Source organism: Eulemur rufifrons, chromosome 19 (genome assembly GCF_041146395.1).
Source record: "Eulemur rufifrons isolate Redbay chromosome 19, OSU_ERuf_1, whole genome shotgun sequence".
Lineage (NCBI taxonomy): Eukaryota > Metazoa > Chordata > Mammalia > Primates > Lemuridae > Eulemur > Eulemur rufifrons.
The window spans coordinates 48,922,607-48,942,727 of NC_091001.1; the positions used below are offsets into that span (position 1 = coordinate 48,922,607).

The following is a 20,121-nucleotide window of genomic DNA, read 5'->3' on the forward strand; positions in this document are numbered from 1 at the left end:
AGAAGAAATGGATTTCTCCCCTCAGCAGAGAAGTTGCAAAGGGAACAGAGAGCAGGGATACAGAAAAATCCCACACATAGCATCAAGTTAAGTCAACAGGCTTGCTTTCTGAGCAGTGGCTAGGAACTTAGGAAAGGATGAGTTTCGCTTTAGGTTCAAAAGACCAAAGTAAAGGTGGAAAAAATCATTTTTCCCATAGCAGGAAGACACATGCTTCATCTAATGACAACTTCCTTGGCATTGGTTTTTAAGTGCATATTATGCTATTTCTCAAACATGCCAGGCTTGCTCCCTCCCTAGGGCCTTTGCACTGGCTGTTCCCTCTGCCTGGAATGCTCTTCCCTCAAATTCCCTCGCTTTCTTCATGTCTATACCATTTAAAATTGCTATCCTCCTTCCTCCCTCTCCCAACACCCATCCCAGTCTTTCTGATCTTACCTTCCTCTCCTTTTTATTTTTTCCAAAGCACAACCACATTCTGTCATACCATATAAGTTACTTATTTATTATGTGGTTTATCCATCATTTGTTTCCCTGCACTAGAATGTAAGCTCTATGAGGGCAAATATCTATGGTTGTTTTGTTCACCAACATACCCTATACCTAGAACAGTGCCTGGTACATAGTAGGTTCTGAAATATGTATTGAATGAATGTCCAAAATTAAAAGTTACGTACACTAAATTCTAGAGCAACATTAACGTTGTTTGCATAATAGAAACTATTAGGCATAGAAGTCAAATAGCAACCAAAATCTCAGGGCCATTGATTTCACTAATTAAAAAACCAAACAAAGAAGGTGGCCGGGTTTGGAGAAACAATTATTTTTTTCCTACTTTTGCCCTTATAGTCATCAAGCTTCTTAACTTTCATAGACATCACAGAATTTAAGAGCTGGAAGAGAATCTTAAGAATCATCTTAGTCCAGGACTTTTAGTGATGATGCTATGCAGTCGTTGTATAGTTGGGGAAACTGAGGTCCAGAGAAAAGATACGACATGCACAGTCAGGAAGTGGTGGGGCAGAACTCGTCTGAGGTCTTGGAATTTCAAGTCCAGAGGTTTTCTTCTTTTCTCTCCCCCTTTCTTTTTTCAGCTTACTACGTGAGTGTATTTTATTTTATACTGGTTCAAGTTAAACATCAGCTCAAACGGTTGGGTTATAAATGGTTATAGCAAGGGCCAGAAAAGGATTTTTGTATCTACTTTAGTTTAGTTTAGTTTAGTTTTGTATCTACTTTAGCTTACTTTAGTTTAGTTTAGTGAGCCACAAGCACTTACAACCCTCAAACAACTTCAGTCGACTTCCTTAGCCTGTCCAGCCTCTCTGAGGAACTGGCAAATGCTCTTGTTCTAGTTATAGTGAGGCTGAACGCTGTCTGATTCTGGAGGTTCATGTAATACCACTGCAACAAATTCCTTTTTTGATGCCTTTCCTAGCATTTTTTCTTAACTATAATCCTAATCATCAGGGACCCCTGGACAGTAGTAAAGACCTTCTTGTTATTTCTCTAATTATTTAAATGCAAATAAGCCATAGGCCCAGCAGGAAGCAGGCCATCCCTTATTTGACTGAAAAGAAGTAGAAGAGTGAAGATTCTGGAAGGTGGGTACAAACGACTCCTTATCCTTGGAAGCAGCCAGCAGAAGGTGGGGTGGGAGAGCAGGAGGAAAGCAACAGGAAATGAGGGGCCTTTAGGGAAAGGCTGCTGAGCCCCAAGCTGTGGCTTGGTGACCAGTGTAGGCTGGTGACTCTGTAAAAAAGCAGCTCTTCACCTTAATAGGTAGCACTCAGTGAAGTGATTTGTAAGACTGTCTGTGTAGCTCTCACCTTCCCAGAAAGCTTTCTGTAGTCAGGGCACAAAGGAAAGCCTCAGAGAAAGGGCTCTTTCCAGACATCCTTGGCCAATGGTTCTCTCCAATGGTCTCCTAGCAGAGTGGTCGAATGGGACCCACAGTTACCAATAAAACAGTTCCCAAGGTTTTGATTATTTTTATACTAATACTGAAAAATGAGTAGATTCTAATCCACTTCTCTCTTTGCAAGCCATTATACTTTCTTGTGTGGGAAAGTGGTGAGAGTATTGTTAGTGCTAGTGACTATGAATAATGCTGGGGACACCCATGGGGTGTGTGTGGCTCTGAGGTACATGTGAAGGCTAATTGTTATGTGGGTTACAAAGGATAAAAAGTGGTTAAGCACTACGGGAATTGGTGGTAATCTGAACTTTGTTCCTTTACTTGTCTCATTTTAAGGAAGGATTTAATTCCCTTTCTTTGTCCTAAATCTGTCTTTCGATTTCTTTTTACTATGCCTACAGGTAGTATATTTCAAATTCAAATGAGCTCCCATGGAAGGCAATATGAAACAGAAATAATCCAGTGGATCATACCCTCAACTTGGGGTCTGAAGACTATTGTTTGAATTCTGGTTGTGTAACTTAACTAAAGCTCTCTGGGTCTCAAAGTTCTCTTTAATATAGGGAAACACAATGCTTACAATAAAGAATTACTATAAGGAATGAATTCAGCAAGAAAAGGCTACATAAAAATGGCATTATTATGCAAATGTTATGTGCTCAACATACTTGGATCTGTGAAGGTTTTAATTAGCTCTTCCATTGCCAACATCCAAGAAACAGCAAGATGGCAGTTTTGTAAAAACACCCAATTTCCTGATTTCATTGCATCTTTGATCATTTTTTCAGCAATAGGTCCTTGTCCTTGTCCCAGTGAAATTGACTGCACCCTGAGTTGAACAGCAACAACAAAAACAACAAAATACTGTTTTGTGATATTTTTAAGCAAAACAAATATTAAGAAATGTAAATATGGTAGACTCTTGCTTAGAATATACATACATTTCTATTCCTTATTCTGATAAATGTTCAAATATTTTTCATATTTCTTATGTTTACATTTTTACTATAACACGCAACGAAAAGTGCAAAAACCAAATAAATACCTCTATGAATGGTCACAAATGGACACCTGTGGTTGAGAACTATGCTGACACCCCGGAGACATATCCACTGCATCCCTCTCTTCCCCTGTCATTTCCCTTTCCTTCTGCCCAAAGATAATCACTATCCTTACTTCTAACTACAGCACTATAGATCAATTTTTAAAAACTTAAAAAAATTGAAGTCTAACATATATACAGAAAAAGTACACAAATCATTAGTGTATGGCTTAATGAATTCTCCCAAAGTGAATGTGCACACTGTGTACTACCATCCAGGTAAAAAATAGAACATTATCAGTATCCTACCTATCAATAGCCCTCCTTATCTCCAAAGGCAGAAACAATTTTGAATTCTAATACCATAGATTAATTTTGTTTTGAATTTTATATAAATGGAATCATATAGTATATATTCTTTTCTATTTGATATATTTCAATCAAAGGTATATTTTTCACACTTATTCATGTTACTGTAGTTCATTCATTTTCACGGCTGTATAATATTCCACAGTGTGATTATACCATAGTTTATTTATTCATTCTGCTCTTGCTGAACATTTGGGTTATTTCTTATTTTTGGCTAATTATGTATAATACTACAGTATACATTTCTGTACATGTATTTTAGTACAAATGTACACTCCATTTTGTTGTGTATATTCCTAGAAGTAGAACTGCTATTTGACAGATTATATATACATTTAACTTTTGAATAATATCAAATTGTTTTCCAAAACGTTTTCATTCTATACTTACACCAGCAGTAGATAAGGGTTCTGTTTCTCCACATCTGGCTAACACCTGGTAGATGTATAGTGGTACCTCTTTGAGGTTTTAAAGTGTTTTCTCTTTTTATTGGCTATTTCCTTTTGTGTCTCTTGGTCCCCCTTTTTCCTATTGAGTCACCTGTCTTTTTTCTTATTGATTTCTAAGAGTTCTTTATGTTGGATATAAACCCTTTGTTAGTTATATTTACTACAAATATTTTCTCCCACTCTATCATTTGCCTTTTAAAAAAACCCCTCTCTTAATACTACTTTTTATGAATAGAAATTCTAAATTTTAGGGCTCATCAGTCCAATTTATCAATATTTTTTAATTTTTTTTTTTTTGCATTTAAGAAATCTTTCCATACCCAAGATGATACTCTCTTATATTATTTCTATTTATTGTTTTGGCCTCTATGTTTAGAGCTGCAATCCATCGGGAATTGATTTATATCTATGGTGTGAGATACTGTACAGGTCAAGGTTCAGTTTTTGCACGTGGCTATGTAACTGACTTGGGACTATTTATTGAAAGATCGTTTTTTCTTCATGGGGCTCTGAGGTACCACTTCTGTTGTAAATAGTGTCCCAATAAACTTGAGTCTGTTTCTGAATTTTCTGTTCTCTTTCTTGCATTTATTTATTTAGCCTTGTGCCAGTACCACAATGTCTAAATGACTCTAGCTTTATAGTAAGTTTATAGTAAGTCTTGATATCTGGTAGAACAGTCCTCTCACTTTGTTTTTCTTCTTCAATACTGCCTTATTCTTTTTGTAAAAAAAAAGTTGAGCTAAAATTCATAAAACAATAACATTAACCATTTAAACCATTTTAAAGTATACAATTTAGTGGCTTTCAGTACATTCACAATGTTGTACAACCATCACTACTATCTAGTTTCAGAACATTTTCATCGCCCTGAAAAAGAAACCTTAAACTCATTGTATTGCTAGGGTTCTTTAGAAAGACAGAATCAGTAGCGCGCGCACACACACACACACACACACACACACACACGGAGACCAAGAAGTCCCACGATTTGCTTTCTGCAAGCTACAGGACCAGAAAAGCTGGTGGCATAATTCAGTTTGACTCTGGAGGCCTGAGAACCAGGAGTGCTGATGTCCAAGGGCAGAAGATGTCCCAGCTCAAAAAGAGAGAACAAATTTGTCCTTCTGCCTTTCTGTTCCATTTGAGCCATCGATAGATTGGATGGTACCCTCTTGCATTGGTCAGGGTGATCTTTTTTACTCAGTCTTATGATTCAAATGCTATCTCTTCTGGAAACAGCTTCACAGACACACATAGAAATAATGTTTTAACAGATGTCTGGGCATCCCTTAAACCGGTAAAATTGACACATAAAATTAATCATCATATGCATTAAGCACTTTTTCCCATTTTCTCCATTCCCTGACCCTTTGCAACCACTAATCTGCTTTTTGTCTCTATCGATTAGCCTGTTCTGAATATTTTATATGAATGGAAATACAGAGTGTGTGACCTTTTATGTCTGGCTTCTTTCACTTAGCATAATGTTTCTAAGGTTTATCATGTTGTAGCATCATGTATCAGTACTTTATTCCTTTTTATGGTCAAATAATATTTCATTGTATGGATATACCATCTTTTGTTTTTCATTCATCAGTTGATGGACATTTAAGTTGTTCCATTTTTTTTTTTTTTTGCCATTATGAATGCTTCTAAGAGCATTTGTGTACAAGTTTTTGTTTGAACACCCGTTTTCAATTGTCTTGGGTATATGTCTAGGACTGGAATTCCTGAGTCATGTGGAAATTCCATTTTTAACTTCTTGAGGAACTGCCAAACTGTTCTCTGTCCACCATTTCACTTCCCAACAGCAGTGTATGAGGGTTCCAATTCTTCCACATCCTTGCCAACTCTTGCTATGTTTCATTTAAAAAAATTACAGTCATCCTAGTGGGTGTAAAGTGGTACCTCATTGTGGTTTTGATTTGCATTTCCCTAATGACTAATAATGTCGAATATCTTTTCATGTGCTTATTGGCCATTTGTTGATTATCTGCTTTTGGAGAATGGGCTATTTGCCCATTTTTAGATTATTTTCTTTTGTCTTTTTGTTGTTGCACGGTAAGAGTTCATTATATATTGTAGACACTAGACCCTTATCAGATATCCGATTTGCAAATATTTTCTCCTATTCTGTGGGCTTCATTTGAACTTTCTTGATAGTGTCTTTTGAAGCACAAAAGTTTTAAATTTTGGTGATTTCCAGTTTATTTACTTTTTCTTTTGTTGGTTGTGCTTTTGGTGTTGCATCTTAGAAGCTATTGCAAATACCAAATCGTGAAGATTTACTTTATGTTTTCTTCTACGAATAGTATGCTTTTAGCTGTTACATTTAGGTCTTTAATCCATTTTGAGTTAATTTTTGCATATGGTATATGGTAAGGGTCCAACTTCATTCATTTGCATGTGGATATCCAGTTGTCCCAGAACTATTGTTGAAAAGACTACTCTTTCTCCATTGAATGGTCTTGGCACCCATGTTAAAAATAAATTGACCATAGATATGTGGGTTTATTTCTGAACTCTGAATTCTATTCCATTGATCTATATGTCTATCTTTTTGCCCATACTATTTTTTTTTTTTGAGACAGTCTTGCTCTGTCACCCTGGCTAGAGTGCAGTGGCATCATTGTAGTTCACTGCAACCTCAAACTCCTGGGCTCAAGTGATCCTACTGCCTCAGCCTCCTGAGTAGCTGGGAATACAGGTGTGTGCGACCATGTCCAGATAATTATTCCATTTTTTGTAGAGATGGGGGACTCTCTCCTGCTCAGGCTGGCCTCGAACTCCTGAACTCAAGCAATTCTCCTGCCTTGCCCTCCCAGAGTGTTAGGAGGTGTGAGCCACTGTGCCAGGCCTGTACTACGTTGTCTCCATTACTGTAGCTTTGTAGTAAGTTTGAAATCGAGAAGTATGAGTTCTCCTACTCTGTTCTGCTTTTACAAAATTGCTTTGGGGTCCTTTAAATTTTATTTAAGTTTTAGAGTCACCTTGTTCATTTTTGCAAAAAAGGAAGTTAGAATTTTGATAGGGACTGGGTCACACAAATTAATATTGAGCAAAAAAAATTAAGTTATAGAAGAACTATATAATATTGGAGAAGTATGACAAAATGTGTAAAATTTTTAACATGCAAACAATTATATGTTGTTTAGGAATTTATATTTTTAAATAAAATATAAGCAGGAGCCATTCCGGGCTGGAGGCCACCTTGGAGAAGAGAGCCCTATTCTCTCCTGCCACCCTGTGGTCTCGTGCACTTTCCTACCCACCTGGACATCATGTTGGGGGTAGGGGGGACTGGAGAATGGAGGAGTGAGAAAGACTGAACTTTTATGAAAAAGAAACCAAATCAGCTTACCTTGAAGGAGATATTGAAATCAGAAGAAAATATAATAATATAAATGGGCAAACTTAAACTTTCCCCTTGTCCTTATTACCCAGCAGAGTGGAGGCTTGTGAGAAAGATGAGATTAATAACAGAATATAAATTGCTCTTTTTTTTTTTGCACATTTGAGCATACGAAGTAAACGTCAATCCCTTTTTGGTTACATTAAAATCATGTGTTACATACCATACAAGTTTTAATCACCATTTCACTAGATTATTATCCTTTAGTATTTTAAGCAATCTCTTTTGCTCAAATAAAATTTACATCTGCTTTTATGATTTCTGACCCCATTTTAACAACATAAATAGCTAAATATTAACACTTTTTAATTTATTTAGTAAGGGATATCTGAATGTAAGAATTCATGCTGCACAAGGGAAAAACAAAGGTAAATTTTTACAAAAAGATGTTCAGATGGACTATTAAAACTGCACAATGTGCCCTTACCGTTCTGAATACCCATTTTCCCGGGCGAACCTCTGAAATGCACCCATGGGATCTGAGCCTGTGCTTAAAATGAATATCAGGGGAGTGTTGCATGACATGTCTTGATACAGAGTAGCCAGGTCCACAGGTGGTGTCTCTATAAACTGTTTTCCAAGATTTTCTATCACAAAGTCTGTAACAGCAAAAACCACCTGAAAGTTGAAAAGAAAAAACATTAAAATAATAGTATGTTGGATGAAGATCCTTCATAATTTTATCCTAATTTTCCCCTTCAACTCCTCAGAGGATGGTGCCCTGTACTCTTGAACTTTTCTTTCTTGACTGGGTATATACTTCTTCCTACAGACATAATTTGATGGGTATGTAAGTCAAGTATCTGCTGACAGCCCTGGTTCTCACGATTCACTGAGCAAGATGAAATATTGGGTAAGAAGGATGTCCTTCATCATTCCACATGTCTATAGGCCTGCTGTCTCCCCTTCCTTGCCTCCTTCTGTCCTGTCCCTTTCACATTCTTGTGGACTTTACCTTCAGCCCCTCCATTGTCTCTATCTGTATTATTGATCTCTTTCTCTCTCCTTGGTTTTCCTATCATCATATGATTAGGCATTACTGTATTCTAGTCTTAAAATCAAAACCAAAACCTCGCTTGATTGCAGCTACTCTCCTAGCTACTATTTCATTTCTTTGCTCCCATTCACAAGCCAACTTTTCAGAAAATTGACTCCATATATTGTCTCCCCTTCTTCATCTCTCATTTACTCATCAGCCTCTTCTCACTCTTCTTGGGAACCAGCCTTGGCCTTGATGAGGATACCCAGGCCTGGCCATTTCCTACATCAATGCATTTCTTTCACTGATCCCACCCTACCCTACCTACTCCATTTCTGTCCTTGTGAGTCTTGTCCCTCCATTGCCCATATGGAGCCTATGTGTGAGATACAAAAAGGTGTCCCCTCTTCAAGGTACTTTAATGTGCCAGAAAGCTGTCATTATAGCCTGTCGCAGGCTATAATACCTATACTGTGAGTGGCTCTTCCCCAAGGGTTGTGCAGTGTACATCCTGCACAACTGTAAGTAGCAGCCTCTGTTTTAACCTTAGCCCTCCATTAGATGTTGACATTGTCCTGTTCCAATAAGCCTTGCCATATATTTTTTTAGGGGAAGTGTCCCAACCTGGTCTAGGGCCATTGCCTTGGATCACATCCTTTTGTGGCCAACTTGGGAAAAGATATTCATATGCTTGTCCTTTTAAGTAAATATGATACTAATCACAGACATGACAAGTTCCAGAATAAACAGCCATGCAACAGGGCCAGGGGGTTTGGGGCTTAGTTCTAGCCATGTCACTATGTGACTAAGTATAATTCACTTAACTTTTCCAGTATCAATTTGTTTATCATTTTTATTTAAAAAGGTTTTGATTATGTAAACTATTTGCTTTTATGTTACTAAAATATAATCTTAATCATTGCCCAGTGCTGGTGGCATTGGGGGACGTTAGCTATGGGTGTGATGTTTCTTTTGGGGGGCAATGAAAATGTTCTAAATTGATTTGGTGATGATCGCACAACTCTGTGAAGATACTGAAAGCCATTGAAATGAACATCTTAAACGGGTGAATTGTATGATGAGTGAATTATACCTCAATACATTTTCATGGAATTTTCTTCCATGGAATATCTTATTTAAATAAATAATCAGCACATGGTAGAATTAACAACAAGGACTTATAATTGCATTCATACAACTGGTGTTTCCTAAAAAGCTTTCAACTGTTGTTCTGAGTGAGAAGATTTCATCCTCAGTAATTCTGATTACACTGTGGTTTTTCAACAGAGAGAAAACCAGTTGCCAAAGAAACAGTCTCCTTTCTGAGGTGGAGGAAGCCTGGATTGAACCACTAGTCCTGTCGAGGTTAGAGTTCCCAGTGGATTTAGCCTTGGAAACCAATGATGCCGCAAGTCATGACATATGTTCTGATTTCCTCATCTCTCTGATTGCTTTGAAAATGGTTTCTCCTAATAACGACCTTAAAATGGTGGCTCTCAAAGTACGGTTGCAGGATCAGCAGCATTAGCAGCACCTGGTAACTTGTTGGTAATGCAGATTCTTAGCCCTTAGCCCAGGCCTAGTAAATCAGAAACTCTGGGGCGTGGGCTCCAGGATTCTGTGTTTTAACAAGCTTTCCAGGTGATCCTAATGCACACCAAGATTTGCAAACACTAGTGTAGAGGAGTTTCCTTAGCTTTTTTCTGTGGTGACGAATTATTCTCTCTCAGACGATCTTCATTCATCTTGAATTAGATGACAGTTTGTTTTTTCTCTTTCCAGTTCAAATTTCTAATAATTGTTTTCTGAAAGATGTTGATAATATTGATGCCAAAGAAGGAATTGTTGGGATAACAGGAAGGAATTGTTGGGATGTCAACTTCCTGTTGCAGTGCTAATGAGCCTGCCACCTGGTTTACTAAGAGCTTTTCGAAATGAAATTTCATCTTTAGATTAAAATATGCTATTTCTGAAGGAGGTTGAATTTTTGTATAAGAAGCCACTTATGTTGGAATATTTTCTTTTTCCCAAAAGAGTAGTTGGCTCCAACATTTAGAAGCATTGGATACCCAATAGGCTCTGCTTGTGAACAGAGGTGGAACAGCAGGTTTGTCACCTTGAGCTCACTCATCACAGAGATCTCGTCTTTTGTCTTGTCTTTGTTCTAAGACTTCCTTAGATACTCCTTTTCTCCAGGCAGGGAATCTAGACCTTCAGCTTAAAAAAAATTTTTTTTTAATTTCAGCATATTATGGGGGTATAAAAGTTTAGGTTACATATATTGCCCTTGTCCTCTCTCCCCCCGACCCTGAATCAGAGCTTCAAGCGTGTCCATCTCCTAGATGGTGCGCATTGCACTCATTATGTATGTATACACCCATCCCCTTCCCCCCACATCTGCTTGACACCCAATTAATGCCTTTTTTTTTTTAGTGTTTCAATGGGATAGGTTTATTTATTATTTTTTCTTTTTTTATATCAGCTTATTATGGGAGTACAAAAGTTTAGGTTATGTATATTGCCCCATGCTCCCCCAGCCCCTGAGTCAGAGCTTCAAGCATGTCCATTCCCCAGACAGTGTGCATCGCACTCACTATGTAGGTATACACCCATCCCCTCTCCCCCCTACATCTGCCCAACACCCAATTGGTGTTATTCCCAAATGTACACTTAGGTGATGATCAGGGAAACCAGTTTGCTGGTGAGTACATGTGGTGCTTATTTTCCCATTCTTGGGATACTTCACTTAGTAGAATGGGTTCCAACTCTTTCCAGGAGAACATAAGAGATTCTATATCCCCATTATTTCTTATAGCTGAGTAATGCTCCATGTTATACATATACCAAATTTTACTAATCCACTCATGTATTGATGGGCATTTGGGTTGTTTCCACCTCTTTGCAATTGTGAATTGTGCTGCTGTAAACATTCGGGTGCAGATGTCTTTGTTATAGAATGCCTTTTGTTCTTTTGGGTAGATGCCCAATAATGGGATTGCTGGATCAAATGGTAGGTCTACTTGTATCTGTTTACAGTATCTCCATATTGCTTTCCACAGGGGTTGCACTAGTTTGCAGTCCCACCAGCAGTGTATGAGTGTTCCTGTCTCTCTGCATCCACACTAACATGTATTGTTTTGGGACTTTTTGAAAAGGCCATTCTCACTGTAGTTAAGTGATATCTCATTGTGGTTTTGATTTGCATTTTCCTGATGATTAGAGATGTTGAGCATTTTTTCATGTGTTTGTTGGCCATTCTTCTGTCTTCTTTTTTTTTTTTTTTTTTTTTTTTTTGTTGAGACAGAGTCTCACTTTGTTGCCCAGGCTAGAGTGAGTGCCGTGGCGTCAGCTTAGCTCACAGCAACCTCAGACTCCTGGGCTTAAGCGATCCTACTGCCTCAGCCTCCCAAGTAGCTGGGACTACAGGCATGCGCCACTATGCCCGGCTAATTTTTTCTATATAGATTTTTAGTTGTCCATATAATGTCTTTCTATTTTTAGTAGAGACGGGGTCTCGCTCAGGCTGGTCTCGAACTCCTGACCTTGAGCAATCCACCCGCCTCGGCCTCCCAGAGTGCTAGGATTACAGGCGTGAGCCACCGCGCCCGGCCTCTTCTGTCTTCTTTTGAAAAATTTCTGTTCATGTCCTTTGCCTACCTTTTGATAGCGTTGATTTTTTTTCTTGCTGATTTTCCTGAGTTCTAAATAGATCCTAGTTATTAGTCCTTTATCAGATGTGTAGCATGCGAAAATTTTTTCCTGTTCTGTAGGTTGTCTGTTTGCTCTTGTGACAGTGTCTTTGGTTGTGCAGAAGCCTTTTAATTTAATCAGGTCCCATTTATTTATTTTTGTTGTTGCTGTGATTGCCTTTGGGGTCTTCTTCATAAATTCTTTGCCTAGGCCAATGTCTAGAAGAGTCTTTCCCACATTTTCTTCTAGAATTCTAATAGTTTTGCACCTTAAGTTTAAGTCTGTTATCCACTGTGATTTGATTTTTGTGAGAGGTGAAAGGTATGGGTCCTGTTTCAGTCTTCTACATGTGGCTATCCAGTTTTCCCAGCACTGTTTATTGAATAAGGATTCTTTTCCCCAGTGTATGTTTTTGTCTGCTTTGTCAAAGATTAGATGGCTAGATGAGGATGGTTTTAAATATGGATTCTCAGTTTTGTTCCACTGGTCTGTGTTCCTGTTCTTGTGCAATACCAAGCTGATTTAATAATCACAGCCTTGTAGTATAGTTTGAAGTCTGGTAAATTAATACCTCCCATTTTGTTCTTATTGCCTAAAATTGCTTTTGCTAAATGGGGTCTTCTCTGGTTCCATACAAAGCGTAAAATTATTTTTTCTATATCTGCGAAAAATGATGTTGGTAATTAAATATGGATTGCATTGAATCTGTAGATCACTTGGGTAGTATAGACTTTTTAACAATGTTGAGTCTTCCTATCCACCAGCATGGTGTGGTTTTCCACCTGTTAACATGCTTTGCGATTTCCTTCCTCAGTGTTTCGTAGTTCTCCCTGTAGAGGTCTTTTACCTCCTTAGTTACATATATTCCTAGGTACTTTATTTTCTTTGTTGCTATTGTGAAGGGTATTGATAGACCTTCAGTTTTGAAACTGAATTTGCATTCTTTACTCTTGAATCCCAATTTCTTGAGACCTTGTTTAGAGGTTCTAACAGGGGAGCGCAGCTACTCATATACCCTTGACCAAAGAACGGTCCTCCTCTATTGGGGAAGGTTATCTACTTCAACTGAGCACATAGCTTCAGAGGGATGCACATGGAGTGGTGAGGAAGGGCACACCCGCCTAGCCAGCCAGATCAGTCAAATCAACCCTGGTGATCAATGGAGTGACAGATGTCTCAGCCAGATTGCTCTCATATCCTGAATCCCAATTTCTTTAGCAAGTCATCCTCTGGAATCAATAGCAGGGCAAGGGTTGTTTCTAAATATCTTGGTGAGGGTTCTAATTGGGAGGGAGTGTAGCTGGTATGGCATTGTCATGTTTGAATCTTCTCTTCAGGGTAATCCTGTGCATGGTCTTGGCTGATCCAGGTCCCTGTTTTCTCTGGAATGGGTGTCTGGCTCTTTATTTCTGAAATCTAATCAGGGTTATAGACTCCTCAGTGTTGATTTGTGGAGTAAGTTTTGTTTGGTAGCATAACCTGTGTAAGATTTTTTGTTGAATGCATTGATAAGAATTTTCAATTAATCCTCTGTGAATTCGGTATGACTGTGTCTACCATTTGTAGCTTTAATCGTATTTGGAGAGCTCTCCTAGGACATGTTGCAAGAGAGTTTAGGTGTTCAAGGATGTGACCAGAGGTTAAAACATTTTTTATTATGGAAAATTTCAAGCACATATAAGATGAGAGAATAACAAGCCCAATATTTCACCCACCTTCACATTTCTTAAGACATTCACTATTTCATTGATATACTCACCCAGCCAGGATGAGGATGAGAAAGGATCCCTTATCCTTTCTCTCTGCCCTTTAAAAGTTGGTGGTCAAGTGCATTGCGCACTGTTTGGGGAGTGGTAACACTTGAAGGTGCTGACTCGGGAAAGGGGGGGTGGGGAAAAAATATGAAACTATTGTTTTTAACTTGCACTGTTCACTTAATAATTTATCATGAATATTTCCCATATTATTTCATATCATTGTACAAGAAATAATGTATACATTATGAGGACATATTGTATCTAACAAGATATACTGTTAGACTCTTTGATTCTGTAAAATTAAATTGAAAAAAAAAAAAAAAGTTGGTGGTCATCAGAGTTTCATCCTTTGTCCACCTGTCCTTGTAGTCTACTCTTTGTCATTCTTATACAGTCCCAATAACTCCCATGATTTTACTTCCCAAATCAATGCTGATGATTCCCACCTCTATTTCTAACCCATATTTCTCTTTAGAGTTTCCTACCCACATATTAGTAGCTTTCAGACTGCTATCCACTTTGATGGCTGGCAGGCATGTAGACTCAGTGATATCTTTCTCTCACACATTTCTCCTTTCACGTTTGTTTAGTTGGTACAACTATCCCCTTTGGCATGCAAGCTGAAACTGGGATCCATACTGTTTGCTTAATCTCGACACCCCCTCCTTCAGTTCTCCAATCTATTAATATTACCTCTGTCTTAATTCAGACTGTCATTATTTCTTATATAGACCATTTTGATAGTCTACGAACAGGTCCTGGTGACTACAGTTTTGTGCCTTCAAATGTTTCTTCCCCAATGTTGCCAAGATCTAAAAGGCCCATTAATTCCCTACTAAAGCCCTCCAACAGACCCCTGTCCTCTGGCAGAGAGCAGGGTGCTCTAATGGCACACACCAAGGAAAGAATGACCACATGCCTGGCTGGCTCTCCAGTATTTTCTTTCCTCATTCTCTGTATAAAACATTTTGTATAAAATATTCTAGTAATAACAGAGTCTCTATGTTTTTAGAGCCACTTCCCAAACTTCACCATTGTTAATCTCAAATAAATTTATGAATCATAACTGGCTACTGAAATTTAGTAGAAATATTTATAACATGGTCTTTTTTTTTTTTTTTTTTTTTTTTTTTTTTTTTTGAGACAGAGTCTCACTCTGTTGCCCAGGCTAGAGTGAGTGCCGTGGCATCAGCCTAGCTCACAGCAACCTCAAACTCCTGGGCTCAAGCAATCCTCCTGCCTCAGCCTCCCGAGTAGCTGGGACTACAGGCATGCGCCACCATGCCCGGCTAATTTTTTCTACATATATTTTTAGCTGTCCATATAATTTCTTTCTATTTTTAGTAGAGGTGGGGTCTCGCTCTTGCTCAGGCTGGTCTCGAACTCCTGAGCTCAAAGGATCCGCCCACCTCGGCCTCCCAGAGTGCTAGGATTACAGGCGTGAGCCACCGCGCCCGGCCAACATGGTCTTTTAATTAAAAAAAATTTCCTACCTTTTCTTCTTTACAACATTTAATAAGAATCAGCTTATGGAAAGAAGTCAATTCTGCACCCCACGTATCCTGCTTTGTAGCCTCTTTTTCATGTGTCGTAGGTTGCTCTTCCTTCGTTTTATGATAGCCTTCCCATTCGTGTGGGTTAATGTAAGTCTCAAAAGATCCTGGAAACACAATTATATATGATTTGAACAATATAAATAATAGTTGAATAAATTGACATGTATACTTTACGCTCTAATAAACAATATATCATCCTCTGCCCTCTGGCCATAGAATATTTATAAGAAATGGACTTGCATTTTACATGAGATTTAGGATCATATAATAGTTAGCTCTTACAATGATTATAACACGTAGTAAGAATTAGCAATGAAATGTCTGTAGGTACAGCATGCGTGGTGTGGTATAAACCTCAGAAAGCCAACACAGCCAGTGTGTCTTCCAGAGATAGGACAGGCCTCTTGGGTTGAACATTAAGTAAAATCAATGGCTTGCATTTTGGACTGGAAACAATTGTTTCCAGCTGGTCTGCTGGGGCTCTTCCCCTGAGGGCTTAACATTAGTGACCAAACAGCTGGTAACACTTAAAAATTTAGTGACACTTCTGACCATGGCCCTGGAGTAGTATTCACCTTTAAAAGACTTCTAATTTTGATATGGAATATACACAATTACATGGTATGAGACCACAGGGCACACCATACCACAATGCTCTTTAGTTAAAGCGGTTGCATTACTCTGAGGAATAGGTAGCAGAACCGTTATTCATTGCAAAAGGAACACTTTTCCCCTGAGGTTCTCATTATTTATTGTATAATCACTAGGACTCTGGCTAATAGGACAAGATCTAATAATACATATTTCAAATAACTCTCAACTAATAGGTCATGAAGTACTTAGAAATAATAAAAGACAAGAGATTAAGGCAATTAGGAAAGGCAGTGAAATTAATTATTAAACATCACCTGAAAAGATTGAATGCTCACTTTTAGAACACAAGCCATCCCATCATACATGCAAAAACCTTCACAATCCTGTATAATTTTTGGAATAAACTTAAACATTTAGCAAATGAAAGCAGGAAATGTTTTTAAATTGCTGAAATTTTAGTCCCAATTGACAGGGATACTGTGTCAAATTGACATGGATACTGTGTCAAATTGACATTGTGCTTTTTACCCAAAAATAATGAGTTGTCCCCAGAATTACTTTGCTTTTCATCCTCTGCACCTTCCTTCTTTCTTTGCCTCTGTATATGAGGCTCCACCTATCCCTTTCTGCTTTGGGTCTGTACCTAACTGACCATCTCTGGCCTTCTATGAGCATTTTTCTTTTGGTGTTCTACCTCTACCTATAACTGTCTTATTTAACTGGTGGATAATATGGAAACATAATTTTTATTCGATGCATTTACTGAAAAGCATTTTTTTCCTAGTCTTCATTTAGAAATCAAATGAATATTAAGATCTCAGAAATTCTGGTTCATGGAGACTTTAAACCACCACCTTTGCTGGGTATACTTAGTTAAATGAACGTTAATTACTGAAAAAAATGGAAATAGAACTTCAAATCAGTAGAAGGGGAAATAAACAAAAAAGGTGTGGATGATCCACCCGAAGTTAAGAAAGAAGAAAAAAAGGAAGCAAAGAAAAAGACTGGCAAGAAAAAATCCCCCCAAATAAGATGACAGAAGTAAGTCCAAATAGATCAGAGTTTCTCAACCTCACTAATAGTGACATTCTGGATCAAGTAATTACTTGTGGAGGATTGTTTTGAGCACTGTGAAACGTTTAGCACATCCCTTGTCTCTAACCACTAGACATTAGCTGCACCGCCCCAGTTGTGGCAAACAAAAATGTCTCCAGACGTTACTAAATGTCCCCATGAGGAAAAAAAAATCTTCCCTAGTTTGAGAAATACCTAAGTAAATCAATAACCATAATAAATATAACTGGATTAAAAATTGCCTGTTAAAAAAGAAAGACTCTCACACTCTTCAAAACAACAAAATCACACTGAAGAAACACCAAAAATATGCTGATACAAAAGAATTGAAAATAAAGAGTGTAGACTATATAGAGTAAGAACACTAACCAAGACAAACTTGCTGTAATAATGTTAATATTAGAAAATATATTTTATGTCAAAAAAGCATTATTCAGAATAAAGGGGAATATTATTTAATAAAAAAATGAACACTTTACTAAGAAGGTAATAATCCCAAACATATTTGTATGTAACAGCATATTTCATAAAGTGTAATGAAAAATATTCCAAAATTACAAAGGCAAATTGTCAGTCATAATGGTATACCTTAATATACCTCTCTCAGAATCTGACAGATCAAGCATAAAAAACCCCTACTAAACACTACAGTTACTAAGTCTGAGCTAAAGGCTACATATGGAACCTTGCATCCAAGAAATGACATACATGGAATATTTTATGTAAACTGAACAGGTACCAGGCTACAAAGGAAGTCTGAAGAATTACAAAGAATCAAAGAAATAAATAATAAGAAGATGGTCCCCCAAATCCTAAATGCTTTTGGAGTAAAAGTATAATTTTAAAATTGAAAGGGCAACATATTAGAAATTGTGGGGAAAATTAATATAGAATGTTATAATTCAGAGCAGGGGAAGTGGAAAGCGGGGAGGATGAGGTGCTTCTGGGCTGCTGGTACTGTTCTATTTCTTGATTTGGACGGTGGCTCATGAGTGCATACAGGTTGTGATAGTTAAGTTGTACACTTTTTGATTTGTGCACTTTTCTGTACATATGTTATCCTTCAATAAAAAGTTAAAAGCTTATAGGATGCAGCTAAAGCAATATTTAGAGGTATATTTATATCCTTAAAGTGGATATAATAGTCAACATGAAACACTGAAAATTCATGCAACAAGCGTTTGACTCAAGAAACTGTGAAAACAAGTAAGTCACAGTTTCTTAAAAATGAAATTCCCTAGTGAAAAATGTTGACATTGCAGAAGAGTTTAAAGTAAATATTAAAGTTAGCGTTCAAGATCCTGTTTACAACCCCCCTACAGCAGATTCTTTTAGTCACATTACCTAAGTGTATGGAAATAGGATGTAACAATATAGAGTGTGTAAGTCCTTTAAAAACTGGAAACGATTCTTCTAAGTCACAGCATGCAAACCACATGGGAGTAAGTAGCCAGGGAACTTCAGGCTTAGGCGGGCGTTCCTATTTGAAGACAGAAAATGAATAAAATGAGTCACAAAGACAACCCCAAAATTCATTTTCACCTTGTCCAAGTGAAAAATCAAGCTCTAATTACCATATCTTATTACTAAGGATTAGTAATAAGATATGGTCAAATAGAAATGGTGTTGAATCAATTCTACCTGTGGATCTTTGCACAGAAGTGCAGTTGATGAAAACTTTTCAGGTTGACATTTACAGAAATCAAATTGATCAATTAAAGCTGTTAAGTCTACATCCAGCCCATTCTCCAACATACCACACCAGTCTTCCCCTTCCCCAAGTATTATGGTTAATGATTTTTTCCCAGAGAACTAGTCTCCAAATCAGATTCTCAGATGTTTTGACTCCTAGGAAATGAGGAAAGATGAGTAGAGAGGCAGTATCAGTAGCAAGACAAGCTACGATCTCATTCCAGCTGCGATGTGTGTATGTCTAATCATTTCATATATTCCTAGAAATTTCTGGGAAAAGTATTATTCTATCTGGCAATATTCCATGACATGTTTGCATGTCGGTAAAAGTTTTAAAAGAGACATAGAAACAGTCGTGATTGCAGATTGAAACTAGTTCTTTATAATTTGCCTGAGGTTCTCTACTACATTTTAAAATGGGTTTATTGAGATACAATTTACATACCAAGCAATTGACCCATTTAAAGCATACAATCCAATGATTTTACTATATTCACAGATATGTGCAATCATCACCACAGTCAATTTTAGAACGTTAATCTCATTGGAAAGATACTGTGTACCTTTTAGCTATGACTTCCCTTTACCACCATCCCCCCCATCCCTAAGCCACTCCAGACTACCTTCTGTAGATTTGCTTATTCTGGACACTTTGCATAAATCAAATTATATAATATGTGGCCTTTTGTGACTGACTTCTTAACGTTCTCAAGGTTCATCCATGTTGTGGCATGTATCAGTACTTCATTCCTTCTTATGATTGAGTAATATTCCACTGGATGGATTATACCACATTTTTTAATCCACTTATCAGTTGATAGTCATTTGGCATGATTCCACATTTTGACTAGTATAAATAATGCTGCTATTAATATTTGTGTCCAACTTTTTGTATGGACATATATTTTCATTTCTCTTTGATACATACTTAGTAGTAGAATTACTGGATTATATGGTTATTCTATGTTTAATAGTTTGAGAAACTTCCAGACTGTTTTCTAAAGCAGCTGCACCATTTTTCACTATAGCTAGCAGTTCATGAGGGTTCTGATTTCTCCACATTCTCACCAACACTTGTAATTATCTATCTTTTTGATTATAGCCTTTCTGGTAGGTGTGGAGTGGTATCTCCTTTTGGTTTTTACCATTTATTTATTTATTTATTTTTTTGAGACAGTCTCCTTCTGTCACCTGGGTTAGAGTGCCGTGGTGTCAGCCTAGCTCACAGCAACCTCAAACTCCTGGGCTCAAGTGATCCTCCTGCTTTAGCCTCCCGAGTAGCTGGGACTACGGGTATGCACCACCATTCCTGGCTATTTTTATTCTAATTTTAGTAGAGACAGGGTCTCACTCTTAGTCAGGCTGGTCTAGAACTCCTGACCTTAAGCAATCCTTGGGCTTCAGCCTCCCAGAGTGCTAGGGTTACAGGTGTGAGCTACTTTTGTTGTCTTTTGATCTCTGATAAGAATCTGCAAAACAAATCACTGGTTCCTGTGAAAATTTTAGTAAATTTTCCAGGAAGTAGATTTCATGGAAAGTTTTCTGGGTGTGATACTCCTCTTTAGTAGTATCATTTTTTGGATTCC

At 37.6% G+C, this 20,121-nt stretch overlaps 1 protein-coding gene across 1 annotated transcript in view; it reads right to left on the minus strand.

Annotated features, from left to right (window-relative positions):
• DNAH6 (dynein axonemal heavy chain 6) overlaps positions 1-20,121 on the minus strand; it is a 236,266-nt gene that overhangs the window by 31,014 nt on the left and 185,131 nt on the right. The window contains exons 61-64 of the mRNA XM_069494279.1: positions 18,188-18,323; positions 15,113-15,279; positions 7,621-7,811; positions 2,587-2,747 (exon numbers count right to left, since the gene is read on the minus strand). Coding sequence (XP_069350380.1) covers positions 2,587-2,747; positions 7,621-7,811; positions 15,113-15,279; positions 18,188-18,323 — 655 coding nt within the window. The remainder of the gene's footprint in view (positions 1-2,586; positions 2,748-7,620; positions 7,812-15,112; positions 15,280-18,187; positions 18,324-20,121) is intronic.